Source organism: Geospiza fortis, unplaced genomic scaffold (assembly GCF_000277835.1).
Source record: "Geospiza fortis unplaced genomic scaffold, GeoFor_1.0 scaffold456, whole genome shotgun sequence".
NCBI classification, from domain to species: domain Eukaryota; kingdom Metazoa; phylum Chordata; class Aves; order Passeriformes; family Thraupidae; genus Geospiza; species Geospiza fortis.
This window is the reverse complement of record NW_005054462.1, coordinates 1,099,971-1,122,051: the sequence shown is the minus strand read 5'-3', so window position 1 is coordinate 1,122,051 and position 22,081 is coordinate 1,099,971. Positions and strand designations below refer to the sequence as shown.

The 22,081-nt window shown below is 39.7% G+C and overlaps 1 protein-coding gene across 1 annotated transcript in view; it reads right to left on the bottom strand.

The window, feature by feature from the left end:
- LOC102043201 (phosphoglucomutase-like protein 5) overlaps positions 1 to 22,081 on the bottom strand; it is a 79,069-nt gene that overhangs the window by 28,495 nt on the left and 28,493 nt on the right. The window contains exon 8 of the mRNA XM_014309879.2: positions 1,660 to 1,775. Within this exon, the coding sequence (XP_014165354.1) occupies positions 1,660 to 1,775 (116 nt within the window). The remainder of the gene's footprint in view (positions 1 to 1,659; positions 1,776 to 22,081) is intronic.

The following is a 22,081-nucleotide window of genomic DNA, read 5'->3' as shown; positions in this document are numbered from 1 at the left end:
TCAGCAGGATGATGAAGCCAGGAGTTTTCTTCCAAATAATTTGTGTGCTACTGAGGTCCTACTGATGTCTTTAGAACCACACAAATCTCAAGAAAGTACCTGCTTTTGCATGCACAAGAGGAACTTCAGTGTTTAGAGCGAAGAGGTACAGAATTGGCCCAGTGAAAAAGTATTAAAAAGCAGTGAGAGTTGAAAACTCCCCAGTTCACACTTCGAATGGGTTAATGGAAATGCAGTTCAATAACACACAACAAATAGCAGTACATTCTAAAAGGTACAAGATCTTCCTGTCCTTCTCTCCCCAAATTACATCTCTCTGAATGACTTCATAGAACACACTGTAGAGGAAGTTTGTATTCAAAAGATATTGTCAAGGCAATACAAACCTGTGCCACTCAGAGCAAATAGTGAAGGCATACAATTTGCTAATCATGGGACATAGGTTCCCATTGACAACAAAAAGAAAATTATCATTAATTATAAATTTAAATTCTCGTCCTTTTTACATATAAGACCCCAAAAAATATAACATATTTTTCATTCTTGCATCGTAGCCCATTCAGATCCATAGAGCAAACAAGAAGATAATACATGAAGGCCATGTCTATGGCTGTTTAAGGTATCATTATTTTTTTAAAAAGCAGTATTCTGCTCTAATTGATCCCAACCAACAAACTTAATACTAGACATAAATCAATTAAAGCAAAATGAAATTTGTAATCAAGTTTTGCTGCATGGTAATTAATTTTCTACAAAGAGCTGCAGCCAAGGTATTACACATTCAAAATAGAGAACTCCATATAACTCATATCAAAATATAGACTAAACTACTAGCCAGGCAAATTATTAAGTTATTCTGGTCTGTATTTTTTCAAAGAGTTGTAATATGCCCCTACTGATAAACAAAAAGGAAGAATTTCTGTGCCAGAATCCAGGAAAGAAAAAAATAAACACCAAAATTTATTCCATCATTCTCATAAACTAAAACCACATTTGTGTACATTTATAGACTACATACTTCAATTATTTCCTCTATTTCTTACTGTCAATACTATATTTCTGATGGCTCAAATTTGTCATTCATTCTGCATTCTGTAGTTTGATTAGTTCTTGGGATTGATAAGGCAGAAATATCTTGGGAAAACGCAAATGTTCACACGCAACTGAATTTCTTCTAATGATGATTTTATCTGACACTTGAGCAATTGTGATCTTCCAAAAAGGAAAGTCTGAAACAGTTTCCTCAGATGTACCATCAGATATACCAATCCTTCGTACACCTAATCACATTAGGAAAAAATATGTGGCTTCCATATAGGCAAAATCCCTCCAAAGGCTGCTGCAGTCTTTGAAGACTTGCAGAAGAACCAGTGAGGCTTTTTTGCATTATGTTCAAATCAGAAGAGAATGCCAGGCACCTCCAGAAGCTGTCTGGGCAGCAGTAAGATTGCTTGCCTCTGCTGAATATCCATTTTCCACATTTTTCATGCCTCAAGTGCTGAACACCAGTGCACTTACAAAATGAACCTGAAGATGTGAACAACAGAAAGTTCTCTGTTTCAGCATGAGACAGAGCTAATTTGCTGACTGTTTTGGGTTTGACTTGAGGCATCCAGGAAAAATTAAGTTTGTGGGAATTTCTGATTATGTATTACTTACCAGTGCCAAAACTCTCCTCACCACAAAGGGAACAACGTCCAGAGTCCATGAGATTGGAAAAATACCTCCATCCTGCTGGTGTCTCATACACAGGAACCTTCATTACTTTTGCCACTCTGGAAAACATAAAATAAAACATCACATGATTAAGATCATGCTTTTTTTTACATACGATCTGAGGTCATTTGAGGAATATTCTAGGTCTCATTACATCTCCTGACAGCTGGACTAGAAGTAGAAAAATAAAAACCAAAACCAAGAACAGATCAACACTACCATTCAAAACTGATCCTTGTCTCAGCACCTAACTTCAGCCAGAACCCAATGTTTATACATTAAGTGTATAATTTTGGAAAATGTAGCACCTCAGTTCAATAGGCTTTACCAGTATCTTTCCCTTCTTACTGACCAAGAAACAGCTAATCTAAGGATGGACAGTTTTGCTGTACTAATATTTTAATGGAAGTTGAAGTATCATGTTGAAGCATCCTCCTTTACAAAATACAGATAGTCAAATATCAAAATGCTTGAAAGATACTTTACTTCTTGTAATGTCTTCAAAAACAAGAAAATACAGGAATGCTTCCAGTATGTTCTTTAAAAACCTTTCCTAGTCTCAACCTGAATCTCAACTTATTTTCCCTGTCTCCTATCATGTAATACAAGAAACCCTCTCAACTACCTGTGTGATGTGCCAGTGTTTTCAAGAACCAAAATTAACCACCTTGTAAGCTGGATGTGCATTCTTTTCCCCAGCTTGTTAACTGGTAAATATTCCTGTTAAAAACTACAATGAAAAAGCCCTTGCTTGGACTAAAAAACAAGAAAGAAAGAAAACCCACCCAACAACTCCAAAGAACTCAAAGTCTCAGGATGGGATTTACACAAAACGGGTATTACCAGTCTTCTTTCTAATTATATTTTCTGGTTTTCATTGTGTACCTGGGGTTTTCAGAACCAACTGTTTTATAACATGGAAAGTAAGAACTGAGATACAGCGAAGCAATCTGACCAACTACCAGTGATCTTATGATTACTTCAACTATCATACCTAACAATACTTCTCGAAGCAAGAGAGTTTACTTAATTTTAACTCCAGTCAAACCAAAGTAAAGCAGATTAATCAAAGTTGGATTAAACACAACACCATCTGTCTAAAAGTGTCAAGGTGAAAGCAGTCACCCTTCTGGTCAAAAAAACACCTGTTTTCTGATGGCACATCTCTCTGTCTAACATTAAGTGCATAAAGTAGATGGGATAAGCTGTCAAAATATGCCAGCACTGGCCCCTTCAAAACCTGGTACATAAATATATCTAAATGAGAGAATCACAGAATCGTCAAGGCTGTAAGAGACCTTCAAGATCATCTAGTCCAAACATCAACCTAGCACCACCATAATCACCCCAGATGCCACATCCAGACACCTCCTGAATACTTCAGAGTTACTCCGCCATTTCCACAGCCAATTTATTCCAATGCCTAGCCACTCCTTCAGTGAAAAATCCTTCTAATATTGAATCTGAACCTCCCCTTGCACAACTTAAGGCCACTTCCTCTTGCCCTTTCACTTGACACATGGCAGAAGAGATTGACCCCCACCGGGTTACAACCTCCTTGCAGGCAATTATAGAGTGATAAGGCCTCTCCTTTTCTCTAGGTTAAACAACCTCAGCTCCCTCAGCTCCTCCTCACAGGAGTTGTGTTCCAGACTCACCAGCTTCACTGCCCTTCTCTGGACATGCTCCAGCACCTCAGTATCATTCTCCAATGAGAGAATCCAAAACAGGATGGCAATTCCTGCCCTGCTCCTGCTGGCACACTATTGCTGGCACAGGCCAGGATGCCATTGGCCTTCTTGGCCACCTGGGCACTGCTGGCTCATGTTCAGCTGCTGTCACCAGCACCCCCAGGTCCTTTTCCTGTGGCAGCTTTGCAGCCACTCTGCCCCAGCCTGTGGCACTGTGGGGTTGGTGTGACCCAAGGGCAGGACCCAGCACTGGGCCTTGTTGAGCCTCACACCACTGGGCTCAGCCCACGATCCAGCCTGTCCAGACCCCTCTGCAGAGCCTTCCTGCCCTCCAGCAGATCAGCACTCTGGCCTGGTGGTGCTTGTGAAATGACTGAGCTGAATTATATCCCCTCATCCAAATGATAAAGACGTTAAACAAGACCAGCACCAGTACTGAGCCCTGGGGAACACTACTGGTGACCAGCCACCAACCAGGTTTAGTTCCATTCACCACCAAAAGTGGTGGCACTACAGTCCAGTCCTTAAGTATTCTCTCCGAAATTTTTTACACTGTTAGCCTGCACTGTAATGTAGTCTCCAAATCAACCTTTCTTTTATGTAAGAATATCCATTCTAGGTGCTCATATTACATCTAAAATCAGTGATTTTTAAATGAGATGGAGTAAGAATTGCTGATATTTATTTGAAAAGAGACAAAAATGTACATGAAGAAAAGGGTATTACCAAAACTTTTAATCCTGAACTCAGATTTCATACCTCCAGTTTAGAGGTAGGGGCGAGTACATACCTCCTCGTGTTTATACAGCACTACATGTATTATTAACCCTTAGAAATGTTGTTCCATAAAGGGAGGTTTCACAGGGCAGAGCTGAACAGGTATCTGTCTGGCTCTTCAAAAGGTCAATAACAAGAAAGAATTTAATCTCTGTGTGACAATAACTTTAGGCTGAAAAGAGGACTGTACTGCCAAAAAAAACACAATAAACCAGAAGGCAATACCTAACATGCTGGCAGAGCAAAACCAATTCTCTTAAGGTAGCCTAACAATACAGCTGGAATATGTTCGCTTGCAGAAATGTTCCCCATATCCTGGTACAGTTTTTGGAGAAGGAAATCCTTTCCCATTTACTTTTCTACATTGCTCTAGCTGGGGAACAAATAGCCTAGGATAGACTTACCCTGACCAGCACTAAAAGCTTCAAGAGGCTGTAGCTCTTTTCAAAGAGTTCTAGGCACTAGGCTAGCAATGAAAATACAAACGTTGTTTCTGTTGGCATGTGGGCTCACTTTGTACAGAGTTTATAGTACGAATAGTTTGTAGTAGGAATATGACAGATTGCTCCATGCACCTTCTTTTTTCTTATTGTTTCTGGCTCTTAATAATTCAACAAAGTAAGTAAGTAGAAGTACACTGAAAATCAAGCATACTCCTTTCTTACTGACATTTTTCTGAAATAAAGACTCATCACTGGGAGTCTCAATAAATGCAGAATGTACCTTTATGCAGCCTATAGACATTCACGGTGAAAAATCACCCCAGAAAATATGAGGGGTGGGTTCCCACAGAAAGTTGCAAAAATTCTCAAAGCTGCAGACTCTGAGAAATAATATACTGTATTAGATCAAACACATAATCACACAAAATACAGGAAAACACCCTCAGAGGAAGGAAATAATATGTGACGGTGAAATTACTAGATCCTCAAAGCCAGGGAAAACAGAGATTAGATGTGGGAAAGGGGAGGGATTTTTAATGTTCCTACATCTACATCTTTCTAAACTAAAAATATGACTGGGTATTCAGGAGAGAAAAAGTAAAAAAAGAAATCTTCATTTTTCCAATTTTTTTTCACTCTGTATTTACCAATCTGCTTTTTAATGGGCAAAATTCCTAAATCAGAGCTTTCAGTTATTGATACAACAAAAAGCCAGATTTTTTTTTTAAGAAGTTCCAGTTGAGACTGATAGAATCCCTGTGGATCAAAATTTGAAAATAAGTTTCTGTGTTCTGCTGAACTGAACATTTGCAGCACTATTTAATGGAGCATATAGCTTCCTGACAGGCTTGATAGATGCTAGGCAAATAAATGCTTAGGATAAGGGTTTCAGGAACTTGCAACTCTGCAAGAACTGCTGATAAGTCACAGTAAGGATTTTTATCTTCAACAAATCATAGGTCCATTAATTACATTTTACAATGTTTTTAGAAATGCACCTTCACAGGACAGTTCAACCAAGACTACATATGTACAGCTTTTAAAGTTTCTCTTCTTTCTGTATACTTACATTAGATCCCCAAATTTGCGGAGTTAAAAATGTAAAGTCAAGTAAATCTAAAGAGTTGTGTCTGTATGAGCTCTCTTGATTAGAGGGGATACTACTTCTCTCAGGAAGTAAGTCATGGAACTGGTTCTACAAGTGGTATTTATCTTGCAGAAGTCTCAGATAACACAGTAAATTTTATATATCCTTAGATATGTATAATGCATCATCAACAAGATACTGATGCAGAAGTGCACTTGTAAGGGTGATACCTCAGGCTCTGAGCTTTCATGTTGTAGATATTGGCTGCTAAAAGGCCTGACTTAATGGACAGAATATACTTCCAGAGCAATTAAAAAAAAACTGGGAAAAAATATGCCCTATAAATAGGCTCATTTCCCTAGTCTATTTGAAGTGAAGATATTCTATTTATGTCTAACCACACAGCTGATATACCTGTGTTTATATGTTCTATGAGTATGAACTATGTTGAAAGAAGACAACAAACCATGGACATTCTGGTTCTTGTCATCTTGGACATTTAATGGGACTGACTTCAAACACTACACTTGCTTGCGTTCTTTTAGTGTACGTGCTCACTACATCAATGAGATTATACAGTAAAGTTTCTTCTGTCTGTGTTTGGCAGTAATTACCCCTTGCTAGACTAGGAAACAGAGTATTTACATTTAGAACCAAACAGTAAGGTAACCTTAGTTATAACCTTAGAATAACCTTAGTTAGTCTGCCTATATCAGAACTAACGTCACTTATGTTCCAAAGATGCTGAAATACTAATTAAGGAGAAAAAAGTTAAATCAAAGAAGAGTGGACTGTACTTTTTGCAATTATACATTATTTATAATTATACTTTGTGAATTTAAAAAAAGGACGAGCAGATGCTTTTAAATGAGGAGATAACAAAATGAGTGAAAACAGGAATATAAATTATTGTACATTTCCATTGTTAAATTTACCCTCCTACTGTTTCACAGTTTCACTGTAATTTTTATTTTGAAGAGCTAGTCCCATGCTACTTATACTGACTGCCTACTTTATTTTCAAAGATAAGAAGAATGTATACAATGCAATGCTGAAAATTAGTTTGGGTTATTTCATCTCTAGAAAACAGAATTATTGGAGAGTTTAGTACCAACACAGAAATGTGAAGCCAATTCTTCACCTCCACAATAAAGCATGACCCCTCACTAAAGCATGAGCTGGTCAGCTCATAATAAAGATAATAATGAACATAATTATAGTCTTTTAATAAAGATTAGAATTTAAAAAAATTTCCTGACAGAAAAAAAAATGTAACAGCTAGTTCTAACATTGCTCCTGAAAGACCTAACAGACTAATGCAGAAAACTTTACCAGGCAACTGGACTACTTATTGTATAGCTTCACATCTGAATATCACAGGTCTTCTTCCTTACACTTCACAGCCATCTACATGTCACCTAACTAGGAAAACAGAAAGTACAGGACTCTTGATAGCCCAGATTATTTTCTTTGACGTTCTAAAAATATTAGCCTGCTAAACTGCGTAAAAAAGATTTTCAGTTTTCAACTACAGGGTTTTTTATTTAAAAGTGTTAAAGATCCTTGTGATAACTTTCTTTCAGTTTTCAGTAGACACAACAGACTATTTTTCACAGATAGGCTCATAAAACCAAGTGGTCCTTGATGGTGTCTCCCAGACACTGTGGTTTTGCACTAGGAAAACACCTGTGACATCAGAATGACCCTGACTTACATTAACAAGAGTCAGAGGGAAGTTTTCTCTAACCTAATCACTACAATGCCACAAAAAGATTCTGATGAATATAAATCATTCAAATGCAACAGCCTGCAGCAAGCTGACTTTCTTGTGCCAGTGAAACTCTTATAACTTCCAAGAATAGATCAGTCAATCAGACAGAATCATCCTGCCAAAGCTGTGATGCCTGTTCACTGCAAAGATAAAGGTCACAACACTGGGGGAAGGGCTTTCTTTGACAGGTCTCATGAACTTGTAAAGATGTAAGTGACTGGCTAGAGATTTGTACTGTAGGTGAAATGCTGTCTAAGGTAAACTGCAGCACCACTTTCATTCTGGAGTCTGAACTTAGAGAAAGAAATAGGTATTAATGAAAGAAACACTAGAGAAGCAGCTATAGCATGTCCTTGTCTCTCATCTTCCACCACCTGTAGGTATCAGCTGACACGTGAAAGATGCTAATAGGCACCTGGATGAACAGGCTTCAAAACACTGACTGGTGTTCCATGGATGCACTGATTTTCAATCCTGCTCCTCTCTGTGGTGCCAGCACTGAGGCAGATAATTCAGAGATGATCCTTCAGCACATCTGCAGAAGGGTAAGCACTGACAGGCACTAACAATCAGGAATTGAAGGAATTTGTGGGACAGATGTGGGTCACTGAAGGATAGTGTGTTGTAGCAGCACTCCAAAAGAGAACAAACCTCTGTAATTGTTTCTTTCAGAGTTACTATGGCTATAGAAGGAAAAGGTTTCTTGCTAGGTCTTCTAAATCTCTACTTAGCCACTTAGGTCTTTGTTATCTAATCTCCAGGTGATAAAAGCCTAATTTGATTTTAGGTGTGAAGCATATTTTATTTCAAAGACAAGACTATCATTTGACCGAAACTAACAGACACTTTTTCTTTCCACTTCTGTAGTTTTGCTTCATGCAAAGAATTAAACATATCTCAATAAGGGACCTGCATCTGATTTATCAAGAAGATAATTTCTCTAGCTGAAAATAAGTCTTCACACAGTCTAACCTTAACTACAAACCTTTGTATTTGATATTTTACTGAATGAGTTGCTTGGATTTTTTTTCCAACACTCTGGATATTTCTGAGGTCAACACAAGTGATTTTTGTTTGCCTACATCAATTTTGCTATCTGTTTATTAAAGATACTGGGTTGGCTGTTTTCTAAACATATACTACAGAATTTGTCTTAAGTGTACTCGCAACCACACCCAAAATTTAATGGTTTAATTCTTTTAGACCACTGGGTCCCATCCCATCCTCACTGCATAGTATTTCCCATCTGTTCTCTTTTTGGTCTCTTCTTTCCAATGTTGGAGAGCTCTTTGCTGCTTCATTTTTCAACTTCTGAAGTCTAATTAATCTCACCTTTGGTCAGTTCTCTCTTCGTTCTTACTATTTCTTAGGATGCAAGAGTCATGAACCAAATGGTTGTAACTTTTTTTTTAATCCCATCTCTAAATCTTCACTTTTTATCTATGCAACTGCAATAGACTGTGAGAAATTCACAGTAGTAGCAATGACAGCAGGAGCACTGGCACCAACTATAACATGAAATAGATGTTCTGGTTCTGGATGTTTTCACTCTGTCTGCGCCACCTTCCCTTAAAAGGCTTCAGCTGCATATTGTGCAAGGAGCAGAACTAAAACAGTCACCTCCCTTATATGGTCAAGTATTACAGTGCTACTCCTTCCCAGTCTTTAATTTATTAAGCAAAAAGCAGTGGAATGCTAAGCCCTCACACACAACACAGATAACCAGGACATCACAAAGATAAGATGCAAGCTGCCATGTCTGGCAGAGAGGCTGTCAGGATCCTGTGGCAGAGAAAAAAATAGGTAGTAGACAAGTTCCCTTACTTTTTGCTTTCTACTATGCTACATTTCACAGAGAACAATCCTATAAAATAAATCAATACAGAAAAAGCATCTGGCAACACTTTAACTATGAAGCATCTAAATAAGTTAGGATTTTTTTTGTTTTCCTTCCTCCCAACCCCTGCAATGTTTTAAATAAAGTACTTAACACAGGTGGAATAAAGGTATGCTGAACCAAGGTGTTCAGGGGTAGCTTCTGTCTTGAAAACTGGCAACTTCAGGTGGTTTTTTTTGGCTGACAATAGTCCTAAGTAATGGATTGCTAATAATTGCAGAAACCATCAATAAATCTAATCAGTACTATGTGAATTAGCTTTCTATCGATGGAGCCTCCTGGCGTTCATGTAACGTAACTTGTGCCAATAACTGTTCCAGTATTTTCTCCTGCCTCTCAGTCTCACATTGGATTTTCTTTGTTTTTGAAATCTTTCAACAGCAAAAACTAAAAACTGCTCTAGCAGAAAGGCAAAGTCATAGAGTCACAAAGTCACAGAATCATAGGATGAGCTGGATTGCAAGTGACCTTGAAGGTCATCTAGTTCCATGGTAAGGATGGAACTAGATATGACAGGTAAGGATGCTACCCACTGCATCACATTGCTCATAGCCCCATCCAACCCAGCCTTGGGCACTTCCAGGGATGGGCTGTCCACAACTTCTCTAGGCAACCCATTTCAGTGCCTCACTACCCTCACAGTGAAGAATGTTTCCTAATTTCTAATGTAAATCTATATTCAATTTGAAAACTTTCCCCCTTGTCCTATCACTACGTGTGCATGTGGAAAGCTGTTCTCCATCTTGTCATAAGCCCTCTTTAGGTATAGAAAGGCCCCCCCCAAGGTCTCCCCAGAACCTTCTCTTCTACAGGCTGAACAACTCCAAGTCTCTCAGCCTGTCCTCACAGGAGACGTGCTTCTGACTTCTGATCACCTTCATGGTCCTCTTTTGGACCTGTCACAACAGGTCCACACCTTTCTTGTGCTGAGGACCTCAGTACTGGACGCAGCATTGCAAGTAGGATCTCACAACAGCAGAATCCCCTCCCTGACCGTGCCAGCCACCTCTCTTTATGATGCCATGTAGGACCATGTCAGAGGCATAACACAAACGTAGGTATATGACATCTGTCAGACTTAGTATGTCAGCCATGGTAATCACTGCATCATACAGGGCCATCAGGCTGGGCAGGCACAATCTGTCCTTAGTAAAGCCATGCTGCATGCCTTGGATCACCTCCGTGTCTTGCATCTGCCTTAAAATTGCTTCCATGAAGATCTGCCCCATCATCTTCCCAGGCACAGTGGTGAGATCACCAGTCTGTAGTTCCCAGTCTTCCTTTCTCCCCTTTTTAAAAATAGGACTGATGTTTTCCTTTTTCTAGTCTCCAGGGACTTTGCCTGATCACCATAACACTTCAAATATGATGGAGAATGGCTTGGCAAGAATATCATCCAGTCTCCTCAGGAACCTTGAGTGTATCTCACCAGCCTTGCAGTCTTGGGCTTATTTAGCTTCATCAAGTGGTCTCTACCCACTCTTCACTGCCAATGATATGAACTTGACTCCCCCAGCCCCCACCTGGAGGTTCAGATACTTGAGAGATGTGGAAAGCCTGACTGCCAGTGAAGACTAAGGTGAAGAATTCATTGAGTACCTCAGACTTTTCCATTTCTGTTTTCACCATTCTTCCTTCTCGTTTACCATGGCCTTTATTTTCGGCCTTCCTTTTCCAAGCTATGTACTTACAGAATTCTTTCTTGGTATTCTTCACATCCCTTGCCAAGTCTCATTCCATCTGTGCCTTAGTTTTCCTGACCCATCCTTACACATCTAATCTGTATCTCTGTACTCTTCCCAGGTCACCTGTCCTGCTTCTATTGGCTATGCACTTCCTTCTTATTCCTCAGTTTGAGAAGCAGATCCTTGCTCAGCCATACCAGTTTCTGTCCCTCTGTCTTTGATTTTCTAAACACTTGAGCTCAAAGAGTTGCCAGCTATGGTCTGCTCTTCTGTCCTTAAGGACAATTTCCTAGGGGATCACATTCACTGATTACTTAAACAACTGGAAGTTTGCTTTTCTAAAATTCAGCATCCAGTCTATATTCCTTGCCAGGCCCATGTTCCTTGGGATCATGAACTCAACCCAGGCATGGTCACTACATTCCAGTCAGTCTCCGATCTTAACCACTCTAATGAGCTCATCACTAGCACTAGTCCAGGCCCAGTAATGCTTCTCCTTTCCTCAGTTTAGCTAACAAATCCATGAATACATGCCTCATGCCTCTTAACACCAGACAAATACAAGCAACTGAGCTACATGGAACTCCTGTTCAGCACAATCACCATCATACCCAAGGAATATTGTGTGGAAAGTCAGACACTTGGCTTTAAACCCCTAAACCAAACGAATTTAAAACTTAGTATCTCCCTTTGGCCCCTTGAAGTTCACTGGACTTCATCTGTCTTCCTTAGGAGCAGACTTGCACCATCACAATGATGATTAAAGCATGTGATCCTTATCCCAGGACACAGGCTCCCCAATACCCACAGTGAGGCCTTGCAGTCAGTCATATTCCTTGTTGCCACCTGTAGGTCATAGTGTGAACAGACAGCTCCGTATTTCACACCATCAAGTTTTCCTACACAAACTCTGCAGCACCTCAGCCAAATGTTACAAGCACCTTGTGCAAAACACAAAAAAGACAGCACTCTTGAAAGTACCTGAGACACTTTACAAAATAATGGAAAACTAATTTGTGTCGCAATCCCCACAGGTAGCTTTCTGATTCTATCCCAAAGGGTAAAAGTAAAGTCATTTGCCTAACTGCACAGCCTGATACAGAGCTAGGGGAGCACTGCAGAACTGAAATGCATCTGTAAGCCGGTCAAAAGCTGCAGCACAGCTCTAAGCAAATCTCAGAGAAAGGACTGCAGAAAGCCACTGCCTCTTCCTTACTCCTCAGGGAGTTAAGTGGTCAAAGTAAAAATAGCCAGCACAGCTTCTTGCTGAGTCTGCCTCTGCCTTCAAAACTATGTGATAATCCTGTCCACTATGGGCAGGAGGTGCAAGGATACTTTTTATGGACACTGTACTCTAGCTTAGTCCCACTAATCTGTGATGGAGTGAACTGCCTCTGATGCAGAACTCACTGGTGAACAGAATGGTAAATGCACCTTTAAAAAATACATGAAGCAGAAGGCACACAAAACTGGGATTTATCACCCCATAATTGCAGGTGCTGCCAATAGGTTATTGTTGTAGTGACCAAGGTATGAAATTACTGCCAGGGTTAAAACTATCAAGTGAATGCAAGTTACATACATGTTGCAGTGAGACTGTTACCATCCCAAATTTGGAAGCACTATGAGCCATTAAATAATCTGCTTTCTGGAAGTTAAATCACTTTTAGGAAGTTACACTGGTGGAGTCCTCATATGCAGGCCTAGGTTTTAAGGCCTTAAGTACAATTTTGGCTTGTCAGTCCCCCTCTGAAATGTGGACAATAATACAGAGTTCTAACAATGAGACTCCATAGGAGAAAACAGTTCTCTGAAGAGCTAAATGTTTAATTCCATTTAACTGATGTTTGTACGTATAGAAACTGAGAGCTATCCCTCCTTTTGATGGTATTCAGCCTTAAAAAATCCTACCATGGATTTTATAAGAAGCCACTCACTTCAGACATGAAACTGGCCAGTAAGTCTGAGGCATCTGCTTCTGCTCAGTAAGACTATTATGGTATGGATACTGCTGTCAGCATGAAAGCTGAGTAGGTCAAACTACAAAATACACAATTCCTTGCAGTCTCCAGAAAACAAAAAACCATCACAACCTGAACCTATTCCGTCAGCTTATAATAAAAATCACAGCAGAGATTTTAGCATGGAGCAGATCTTCCAAAAGGAATCAGAAATGGATGCAACTCCTAGACAATAGCCTTTGGTACAATAATAATAAAATTTCATTGACTAAATACTGACTCAGGTGGAGTTTCCTATGAGTAGAGTTACTAAGGAGCACTCTCTTGTTCATCTGTATTAAATACATTGTTAGGTCAAGAGAAAACCCAACATTCCTGACTTTTTTTAAAGAAAAGTTAATTCAATCATAATGCAAAACCCTTAATTTCAAAGGAAATATTTGTGCTCTCATTACAAACTATTAAATCAGTGAATTCACTTTCAACTGCTAGAAATTACTCCTAGTTACCTTTTTCTAGGAATAAGTCAATTTAAAAATTCTTTTTCCAAACTTTTAATACCCTTTTGAACTTATCACACCATCAAGACTGATCTCTTTTTTCTCTTCCACTGAATGATAAAATTCAGACCGAATCCACTGTGTTTAGAACTAACCCAGACTGTCAACCTGAATGCCTGAATCTGGACTGAGTATCTGTATCTGAGTTTGCAAAGAGCAAGCATTTATTTTAAGTACGGTATTTATAATAGTGTTCTTTACTGCTGTGTGTGCAGGAAAACACAGACATGGCAAGATGAGAATAAACAAGAAAGGAGACTAGAAAAAAGTGTGCTGCATTTCTCAGGGGCAGGTCTACAAAGCTCATAGACAAACCTTTTGTGGGAGGATTATTGATTTAAGCCCAGCTGGATACTCACCCTCCTTAGGCACCTTTGAAGGTGAATAAAAATGCTACACTGACCAACAGAGCATGGTGCAGGCATCTGTAAGCTCAGGGGGAAGGAATGATCTGTTAAGGGAAGCAGTCTGGGCCAATCAGTGTGGCACTGTGCCCCTGTTGGCTAATCCCCTTCACAGGCCAGGTTTGGTGCTTTGCAGGCACAAACAAACAGGCAGTGGGACTCTACAGAATATCATCTGTGCTGCCCTGCATAGATACCATGTAGACATACAGGCTTATCCAGGCTTCCAAAAAAAGCACCTCACTGCACAAAGAATGTGTAATTCAGGGTTTGATGAATCTGATATCTTCCTCAGCTGCAGCAGTGTTCAGAATTAGCTGCAGCAGTGTTCAGAATTTTCACAAGCTTTATGTGATTTCACACTACAGTACTGTCTGTGGACATGCAACCCCATCTTCTGAGTTGTGTTCTTCAGCACTCTTCTCCTTCCATATCTTATGTCCTTCTGGCCCAACTTCAGCATGCCACCCACACTGAGATTTATGAAGAGATGCAACCTAGGAGGTTTGTGCTGGGGGATGCTGACTCAGGCACAGCACAGATTCAATTTCTCCTTTACAGAACAACAAGTGTTTTATACAAGGGTTCAGTGCCAGAAAGAAATGAGTAAATAATAAATGGATGGAAATAAAAAAACAAATAAGTAATAAAAACCCTGGAACTTTCATGCAGATCTTTTTTTTTCCCATATTCTCCATTCATTTATTTTTTAATAAACTTCTACAAAAGGATTTCTTGTTTCCTTCAAATCTCTAGGGGTTCTCATGAATCCAAAAGTAAATGTGCTTAATTACATTGCTTAACTAGTACCAAGAGGAAAATCTCAACTATTTTGCTTTACTGAGTATTAAACGCCCATTATAAAGCAACATTAGTTATGTGGACTGTAAGAGCTGTTTCCAAGAAATCTGTTAACAAATTCAGTACCTTGCAGACAGAAATACCACTCCCTGCGAAGAGGGGAAAAAATTATGCCAAGGTGAGTAGGTCTGTGTATAAATAAAAATAAGTTGGAAGGTTTATTGTTTAAAAAGGAGGGAAGAAGCAATTTCAAAGTACAAAATTCAAGTGTTCATCCTCTTGCTTCTGATTTCTCATTATCATTTTTAATCTATACAGAAAAACAGGATGGTGTCAGCACACTGTGTAAAGAAGCCAAATTATTCTGTAGTTTAACTACACCTAGCTGAGAGGTTTATCTGTGCTGAGACTACAGATTGCATGGGTTCCTCCTGCCTAGCACCTGCAGACTCCTCCCTTGCCTTTAAGCAGAAGTACCAATAGAAAAATTCCATTTTCTAGAGGAAAAACTCTAACATTCCACTTAAACCCCATCACACCAATTAGCTTGATCAAGTATCAGTCACCACTACTAGGTTAATTGTAGCTGAGATGGACTTCAAAGCCTACAGGAGGAAGGCCAATTTGTCAGATCCACACAAGGAAAGGAAACCTCCTAGAATAAACAACCACTGAACGTTAAGAAATTAATTTCCTTCACTGAGACTCTGCCCATATAGATTCCACTAACTTGGGGTCACCTTCCAGCACTCTCCCAACTCACAGGGTAACATTTAAAATACTTAAAGATAAGTAACTAAATAAGGAATATGTGAAACAGCTCTGGGGCATGAGCAATGGGCACAGGAGAAACACAGTGAACTCCTTGCCCATTTTTCCTCAGGTATGGAAATACGCATAGCCAATCCTTGGCTAAATCATTGCCAAGACTCTCATCCATTCATTAGTAACAAATTTTAATGTTCTGAATGATTCATTTGAAGAATTTCTAGGAAAGTTACTGCCAGGCTTTCCGCAACTCTTTCCAGTGAAACAAATAATTGACTGATCTGATAAAAAAATCTCTATAAAATATGACATGCGTGCCTTGATACATCCTACGTTTAATGGTGGTTGTAAAGATAGAAATGGAAGGGTCTGATGGGTTAATTCAAGCTGCAGTTCAGTATCATTACAGTAAATTCACCAGGACAGTCTACATAATTTCAGCGAACTACAAGAACATTAATTAACTCTCTAATTTTGCTGGCTGAGTGATCCCCACCACAAAGACAATTTCTGCAAAGGAGCAAAGTCAGATTGAAACTACAAGGAGCATACAGCTCACAGACTGGTAATGATGTCAGTAAAATCCTCTAATTGGCAAAAGCAAGAATGAATCAATCATCTTAAGCATTTCTAAATGATGGAGGAGAAAAGCAAACCTTATTTGTACAGAGATTTGACAAAAATAAACAAACAGAGCTTTAGTTGTACCTGACAGGGAGTTGATTCATTTGCACAAAAGAAAGTATTCTTAGAAATCTATAAGCTCACAGCAGTGTTTCTGAGACCACATTAATTTGATTTTAGACAGTAATTTCTTGTGTTTCTGAAGAACAATTTACTCAATATTCTGTTAAGCAGGAGGGGTGCGGAATTAGATCTTGATTCTGGAAACTTCAAGACCTCTTAGCTGGTGTGGACCACTGCCCAAGGGCTGACAACCAGTGCTGACTGGCCCACAAAGGAGCTATCCTTACAGTCCTATCATGTTCCATCTTCTCTAAGAAATCAATTTGCACTTGGGAGGAAAGATACCAAGAAAAAATACAACACTGGGTGATTGCAGAGATAAAACAGCCCAGTAGACTACTCCAGTAGTGAAACAAATAATTGACTACTCCAGTAGTCAAAATAATTGACTACTCCAGTAGTCTACTACTGAGTGATCAGCCAGTCAGGAGCATATCCTAAAGAACTTAATTCTACAATTTACAAGTAGAGCTCTGACTAAGCTAATTTCCTAATACAACTCAGCAGTAACTTTATGGAGACATTTGCTCTATCTATATTATTCCTCTCTGAAATCACAGAAAAATTCTGCAAGCCAGTCAAACCATCCATAACTACACATACTACATCTCAGGTCCATAGTACCAAATGAAATAAACAAAAATACCAATCTTTTAAGGAAATTTACAGACTATGGCTTAGTTCACTCTGTAATATTCTGGCAACGTCATGATGTTGCATTAGTGGTAATAAATGCTACTTGGACAGTGAAACTATGGTAATTTTCATCAAAAGCAAAGCCCATACTTCTCATAAACCCAGAAAAATTATACAACTGATAAAAGTGATGAAAACAAAAATTCTCACTGGTTTCCCAGTCAAACCAGTTAGGATTAAAAACTATTTATGCATTACAGTTGCAAACTATATATATGGGCAACATATCTTCTCTTTAACATAAGTTACACACCCCTCCAGGTATAATATGCAAGTTTGTGAAAATGCCGTAATTGCCTTTGAAATGGACCTTTCCACAAACTCAAACTTAAAAGTCTACTAACTTCCAACAAAATGTATTGGAGCAACTAATGTTGTTTCTAACTGTTCCTCTTGGTTACAAATGTACTGGAAAGCTTTGCACAAGATGCAGTCTGTGTAACCTTCTTATTAGGGAGTTGTTTTTCTCGGTGTGTGGGATGTTAACAGGTGTACTCATCATGATGTTCCACACCAAAGGCTGCCTCATGTTGCTTTAGTCATCAGTTTGAGATTCAGATCCAAAATGCATAACTTCTCACTCTCTTTTGCAAATGTTTCAAGAGTCAACTCCCAAAGGAAGTATAACCTTCAGGACAGCGTGCCTGTGACTCCAGGCCTTATGAAAACCTCATTGTCCTTTTCACACAAGCTCTTATAGAGTGATTAGAAACAGCTGTTGACATATACAGTACTCAGCTATGGCTGGGCTAGAAGTAAGGATAACGCAAGAGACAAAAGCTGCTTTGCCACAGATAACTAGCAAATACACACATTTCTGTGAGCATAATGAGTGAGAGATGTGCTTTGGCAGCAACATACCCCAACAGAATTTTGTCTTTCACGTAATAAAACCAGCTGGCACAGTGCTCAGAGTCCTTGTGAGGTGAAATTAGAATCGTAAAATGTCTCAAGTTGGAAAGGACCCATAAGGATCACCAAGTCCAACTCCCTGCCCCTCACACGATGACCTAACAATTAACCATGTGACTGAGATCATTGTGCAGATGCTCCTTGAACTCTGACAGACTTGGTGCTGCAACCACTTCCCTGAAAAGCCTGTTCCAGTGACAAATTACACACATATGTAGTACATATCCACAGAGAATGAGGTTTGATTGCAGAGTTCACAGTAGTAATGAAGAAAAGTCCAACCAGCTGGAAAGCATGCAGCCATGCTCTCCAGATGTATTGCGGTAATCCCTACGGTTATTCATGCCCTTCCTGGCTGAGATACAAGAACCACTTTTCGTTATTATTTCAGCACTCATGTGCCTATAGAGTAAGTTAACTCCTCATCAGCAGGACGAAGAGAATGCACAGGGATCAGATATGACAACTTCTAGCATTCTGTGAACTTTTACACAACAAATGTAATTCCTTTTAAAATTCCGAGTTTATTTTAGCCTTCAAATTCTGCCATGGCTAAGCAGCAGGAAGATTATGCTTTATTCTAGAAAAGACACTGTCCACTTCTTTTATGGCAACAACTGACTCAGAATTAGACAGCCTGTCTCTGCCCCATTCCCAACAGCATGGCCTGTGATGAGCTAAAGCACTGCGAGCAAAGGCAGCGTTTATTTGAATATACATACAGAAAACCAGCTGTCATTGCTATGCTGTAGTATGCTGTGTTAACAGCCTGACTTGTTGATGGTTTCCTGAGTAAGACAGGAGACCAATCTTCTTAATGCATGGAAATAACAGAAACAAACAAAAAGGCTGATTAAAACAAGCTGGTCCCTGGAAAATGAAACTTACTAAGAATATAAGAAACACCCGAGCATAAAATGACACAAATGAATTTTAGTAGTGGACCTCATCTCATTAAGGAAAAGCTTCGTGTTTAGTGCAACAATTAAATATCAGCCAGGTCTGTAATGAATGCAAACTACAGAAAAACAAAAAAATCCCAAAGCACGAACAAGGAAAAAACAACTTAAAGCCTTCTCACCTCCCCACCCTTAAACAGGTACCTTTTCTGTTCTAGTCCCAAGTCCCGCACAGTCACTGCTGCATACAGAACCCATGGGTTTTTCAGCAATACAAAGGTCTATGAAGGCAAGGAGAAATGCTTTGTAAGTTTTCTAATTCTACAGGAACTTTCAGGAAGATTTTATTATACCAGAGAAGAAAAATGGCATGATGAATTGTATGGTGCAATAAAGAGGTATTCTCCTTTATGTTCTTCTGCAGATACTTAGTGAGGTGAACCTCAATAATGTCATAACTAAAGACTGGCAAGACCCAGGGTCTCTTTCAGGATATGCAATAATCCTATGAATTAAGCACAGGCAAAATACCCTCCACTAACTCAGGAGTACACATCTCATATTCATTAGTCTTTCCTGGCTTACTGCGGTGAGGTCAGCTGGTTCACTGTGCCTGTGCTCATTGACGAAGATGCAAACCAGATGTGAATATATCCACTACATGTGTTACAAAACTCTGTATTGACTGCCATTCAAATTGGGTTGCCAGTACCCTGAATTATCTAAACAATAAAGAAAGAATGGCTTTAGGTACATACCAGAAGTTACTGATTGCCTCCCTAGCTGCTTCTTCACCTCCCAAGTACTTATAATACTACTTCCATCCTCTCATGCAGAGCCAGCAGGATAGCTCAGAAAATGATCAGGACAGAAACATTGCAGTTTCTCTAGATGGACAATTCCTTGGTTTTGAAGAAAATTTTTAAAAAAATAATATAAGGCAACATTTTTTTTCTATAAAACACCTTGCTGCTACATAGTAACTACAAGAGCGCAAAGATGCAGACAGGCTCAACAATCTTGGTGGTGTAAGGGCTTTCCAGCAAAGGTCTCTTCACAAAGACACAGTACTATAACTTAGATTCGAAGTGACCACGGAACGTCTCTAGTCCAACATCCTGGACACAAAACTTGCTTCTTTCAAATTTCTTTGACTCCGGTCCTTCCACCATGCACGGCTGGGAAGTGCCTGGCTCCAGGCAGTGGCTCTCAGCAGGCACTCTCCATAGGTATGGGCAGCTGTTGTTAGGTCCCACCAGAGAAGCCATCCTTCTCCTGGCTGAACACAGCTCCCAGCCTCTCCTCTCAGGCCTGTGCTCCAGCCCCCATCTGGTGATCCTATGCTGAACTCACTCCACTTTACTGATGTTTTTCCTATAGTGGGGACCCCAAACCAAAAAAAAACCAAAATCTGGGAGTGGTTTCACACATGATAAGCAGGGAATAATAACTTCCCCCACCCCCTGCACCACTATCTTATTCATGCAATCCAGGGTGTCACTGGCCTCTTCTGATTCCAGAGCACACAACTTCTCAGACACCTGTCCCTCAGGATGCTGGCCTGTCTCTGCAGAGCTGCTGCTCAGTTCCTCTGCTGCAGTCTGCATCACAGCAGGGCTCTGCCTTTCCAAGGGCATGGCTTGTCATTGCTGAATTTCATTAGGTGTTTGCCATCCATTCCTGCCAGTTGTCCAGGCTGCCCTGACTGTATAAGAATGGTGTGGCCAGCAGGGCCAGGGCAGAGATCATCCTCCGGTATTCCTCGCTGGTGAGGCTGCAGCTGAGTACTATGTCAATTTTTGGGCCATTCACTTCAAAAAGGACTCTGAGGTTCTGGAATACATCCAGAGAAGGGCAACAAGGCTCATGAAGGATCTAGTAAGATCTAGTAAACATGTCATACAAGGAATTTCTGAGGCATCTGCATTTGTTTAGTCTATAAAAAAGGAGGCTCAGGGGAGACCTAATCACTCTCTACAATTTCTCTGCAAGGAGGTTGTTATTTGGTAGGAGTTGGTCTCTTCTACTGTGGCTACAGTGAGAGGACAAAGAAAATGGCCTTAAGATAAGAAAGGGGATATTCAGATTAGATACTAGAAAAAAATTTTCACTGTTATAGTGGTCAGGCACTGAAATAGGTTGCCCATAGAAGTGGTGGAGTCAATATCCCTGTGTATGTTCAAGAGGCATCTAGATCTGGCGATGGGTTTAGTGGTTTAGGGGCAACAGTGGCAGGCAGTGCCAGGTGAGTGGTTGGACTGGATGCTATTGTAGGTCTCTTCCAACCTTGATTATTCCATGACTGCTGGCTCTGCTTTCCAGCGCATCAACGGGCACCACACAATTTGGTGTCATCTACAAACTGGGTTTGAGTGTTCTCCATCTCCCCCTTCAGACCACTGACAAATATGTTAAACAGGACAGGTCACAGATCCCTGCAGTACCCCACTTTTTACCAGTTCATTAACCAATTGCCTGTGAGTCTGAGCATCAAACCAGACTTTTACCTACCTAGCTCTCCACCCATTGAAACAAAGTTCCTGGATACAGAAATAACATGGGACTGCTAAAATGGCAGTAAATGATATCTAGTATCTCAACACCATCAACAGATTCCGTCATTTTATCAGCCAGGCAATCAGGCTGGTTAGACACTATTTATTCTAGTAGCTCCCTAATGATGCCATTTAGATTGGGATTGCCTGGCTTACACTAGTTTTCTTTTGCCCTCCTGCAAACTGTTCTGTAGATTTTAGAGACTGAAAATTAGTAAGTGCTCTTTTTGGTTGTAGGACTTTGGTTGAGGGAAGGAAGAAAGCAGTTTCGCAAGTATATGATAGTGCTCATAGAAAAAATACAGAAAGAAGAATAAAGTATAGTATGCCATAGGTATAGATTGTTACTACAGAATCAAAAAAATTGTTGATGTTGGAAAGATTTTCCACCTCTTTCATTTCCCCCACAAAAGGAAACAGGACACAATGTTTCTTCTCCTTCAAAATCAATACAACAATTCAATTGGTTATTAGTTAAAATAAGATCTAGTCTAACAGGACTCTCGATCTTCTTCAAATAATTTTAAGTTCCCTGGCTCTGCCACTCTTACAGTGATCTTCAAAACACACAGAATGTACAGAACAATTTACTGTCCTCTCAATTTCTAAACAACCCAAGAAGTTTATACTTTAAAACACCCTAGAAGTAGAATTTTAAACACACTGTTTTGAAATTCTGAGCCAGAGAAGTTTTCTTTTAAATCAGCAGGA